Below are 2,942 nucleotides of genomic sequence, written 5' to 3'. Positions count from 1 at the left end.
AACGAGATTGGAAGGGGTAAAGGGACAAGACCAACCTCACAGGCCAGTGATAAACCATGGGATGGTATGCCCAAACTTGAGGAAATAAGCACTAATGATATCTCTCAATCTGGTTCATGAGGTGTTGGCTACAATGCCAGAGATTTGATATCATTGGTGTAAGTGAAACCTGGTGGGATGAATTCTGAGACTGGAGTGCCCTGCTGGATGGTTACAGGCTCTTCAGGAGGGATAGGCAGGGCAGAAGAGGCGGAGAGGTGGCACTGTATGTAATAGAAGTGTTAGAATGTATGGAACTCACAGTGGGCAGTGGCACAGTTGAGAGCCTCTGGGTAAGAATCAAGGGGTCAACATATAATGTGGATGTCATTGTGGGAATCTGCTACAGACCTCCCGACCAGGATGATGACACTGATGAATTATTCTTGGAGGAACTAAATACAATTCCAAGTCAACTGCCCCGGTCCTTATGGGGGACTTCAACTTGCCAGAAATTAACTGAGAGCATCACACACCTGGTACAACCTGGGCCAGAAAATTCCTAAAAAAACTGGATGATGACTTTATGGAACAAGTCCTAAGGGAGCTGACTCAGAAAGATGCCCTCCTTGATCTGCTGTTTGTTCACAGAGTGGATCTTGTGAGCAAACTGGAGATTGGTGACCATCTTGGCCACAGCAACCACAAAGGGATTGAGTTTAAAATCTCTGTTGACAGGAACAAAAGTGCCAGCAAAACCTCAACTCCGGACATGAAGGAGAGTGGACTTCAGGTTGCTCATGGAATTAGGAAAGTCTCCTGAGAAAATGTTTTTGCCGGTGCTGAAGTCCATCAGTGCTGGTCACTTTTTAAACTTCACCTCCGTAGGGCACAGGAGCAACAATTCCCAAATGTCGGAAATCAAGCAGGCAAGGCAGAAGGTTGGCTTGGCTGAGTCGGAATCTTCTCTTGGAAATAAGGCAAAAAGGAAAGGCGTATATGCCCAGTGGAAGCAAAGTCAAGTGACATGGGAAGAATTCAGAGATGCTGCTTGCCGCTGTGGGGAGAAAATTGGTGCTGCCAAAGTTCAGTTGGAGTTGAAGCTACCAGAAATGTGGGGGACAATAAAAAGAGTTCTTTCAAATACATTAATGATAAGTGGCAGTATAGAAATATTACCAGCCCATTACAGGATGAGGATGGCCACCTCACAATCAGGGACAGGGACAAGGCAGAGGTGTTTAATGCTTTCTGTGCCTCTGTCTTCAACATGGATGATGGACCAAGGGGGTTTCAGTGCCCTGAGTTGGAGACCCATGACTGTGAGAATGATCAACTCCAAGTTGTCTCTGAACTTGCGTGGGATCTGTCGCTCCAGTTGGATGCCTACAAACGTATGGGGTCTGATGGGATTCATCCCAGAATCCTCAGAGAGTTGGCTGATGTCATTGCACAACCTCCCTCAATTATTTTTGAGCTGTCTTGGGAATTACAGAGAGGTCCCAGCTGACCTGGGAAGAGTTCCTGTAGGCTATCTGGGCTCTGGATTTCAATTTCTGATCTCCAGAATAGACCTATATTTGTGGTAAAAGAGTGAGAATGGTAGAGAATTTGTGACTGCTGTTTGAAATTTTTCTTTGAGTCTGCAAGAAGTTTTGAGCTGAAAGAATGGTAATAAGTTTATCTTGTGTGTTGAGTTTTACTGTCACTTTAAAACTTTACAAGTTATTATAAAGGATACCAGTATTGTGTTGACACAGTCTCACATCAAGGCATATATGCTGATGACTCTTCAAGGATTAGAATATCTGCATCATCACTGGATTTTGCACAGGGTAAGCATATACTAAACTGACAGCCTTTATGCTGTAACAAAATTCACATGGGATAAAGTTTGAGTTTAAAGTCTGATGAAAGTAGTTTTGGATTTCAGACACTCTCACTCCATACGCTTTCATATTAGCTGTTTCGGAGAGACAATAGAAGTACCAGAAATGTTAAGAATTACTGATGCTGTTTTCCTTTAGATACTTATTTAAAAGGTTCTCCGGTTAGATGTGACTTTAATTATCACTGTGAACTGGGTCTGGCTGGGATGGATTGAACTTTTTTCACAGCAGGTGAACTGTTGAGGTTTTCTCTTTTTTCCACCCTGCCCTTGCCCTGATGTGTAGTCTGGGGGTGGGCAAGAAGTGGAGAGGGGACACAGCTGGGGCAGTTGACTCAAGTTGTCCCTAGGGATATTGCATGCCATATAATGCCATGATCATTAGTAAAAACCTGGGTTAGAGAAGAAGGGGGGATTTTGCCTTCCAAGTTGCCTCTCTCTTGGAGACTGTTTTGTGTATCTGTCTGCTTGTGGGAGGTGGTGAATGATTTCCATTGCATTGCTTGTTTTTGTTTTTTCCTCTTTCCTTCACCTGTTAAACTGCCTTTATAGTGTTCCTAGAGTGTTCTTGCTTTTGGTCTTCTTTTGCCTTTACTTCTGGCATGAGAATGGAATGAGCAAATGGTTATGTGGATGCTTCTCTACTGGCCAGGGGTCAACCCAACAACACACTGCTACTGTATTAAACTGTATGACTTCCAGAATTTCTGCAGTTATTTGAAACATTTGCAAGGTCTTTTTATTATTCAGTTGGCATCTATGTGGTTAACAGAACTGTTGTTCCTGCAGCAAAGTTAAAACCTATGAAGTGGTTTTCTTATAGTCTGCAGCTTAAATGTGTTAATATTCAAATTGGTGTGTCTCACTATGATTTTCCTCTATGACTAAATACTCAATTTCCGGTGTTTTATAATTTTTTTCTAACAACGTAGACCACATAGAATCAAAAGCTTTCATTTTAGAATACTCATGATACATCTGCCAGGAGATTCATTATATGTCTGCTTTTATCAATACTGACAAAATTCATTATTTGCTTTCTCTACTGACAGGATCTTAAACCAAATAACTTGCT

The 2,942-nt window shown here is 42.3% G+C and overlaps 1 protein-coding gene across 1 annotated transcript in view; it reads left to right on the top strand.

Moving 5' to 3' along the window:
• Positions 1–890: 890 nt before the first annotated feature.
• LOC113959885 (cyclin-dependent kinase 7-like) overlaps positions 891–2,942 on the top strand; it is a 15,043-nt gene continuing 12,991 nt past the window's right edge. Inside the window, exons 1-2 of the mRNA XM_027669180.1 lie at positions 891–1,001; positions 1,677–1,814. Of these exons, the coding sequence (XP_027524981.1) occupies positions 891–1,001; positions 1,677–1,814 (249 nt within the window). The remainder of the gene's footprint in view (positions 1,002–1,676; positions 1,815–2,942) is intronic.

The sequence above is a fragment of the Corapipo altera genome, unplaced genomic scaffold (genome assembly GCF_003945725.1).
Source record: "Corapipo altera isolate COAL_440 unplaced genomic scaffold, ASM394572v1 61534, whole genome shotgun sequence".
Lineage (NCBI taxonomy): Eukaryota > Metazoa > Chordata > Aves > Passeriformes > Pipridae > Corapipo > Corapipo altera.
This window is presented reverse-complemented; position numbering and strand designations above follow the sequence as displayed.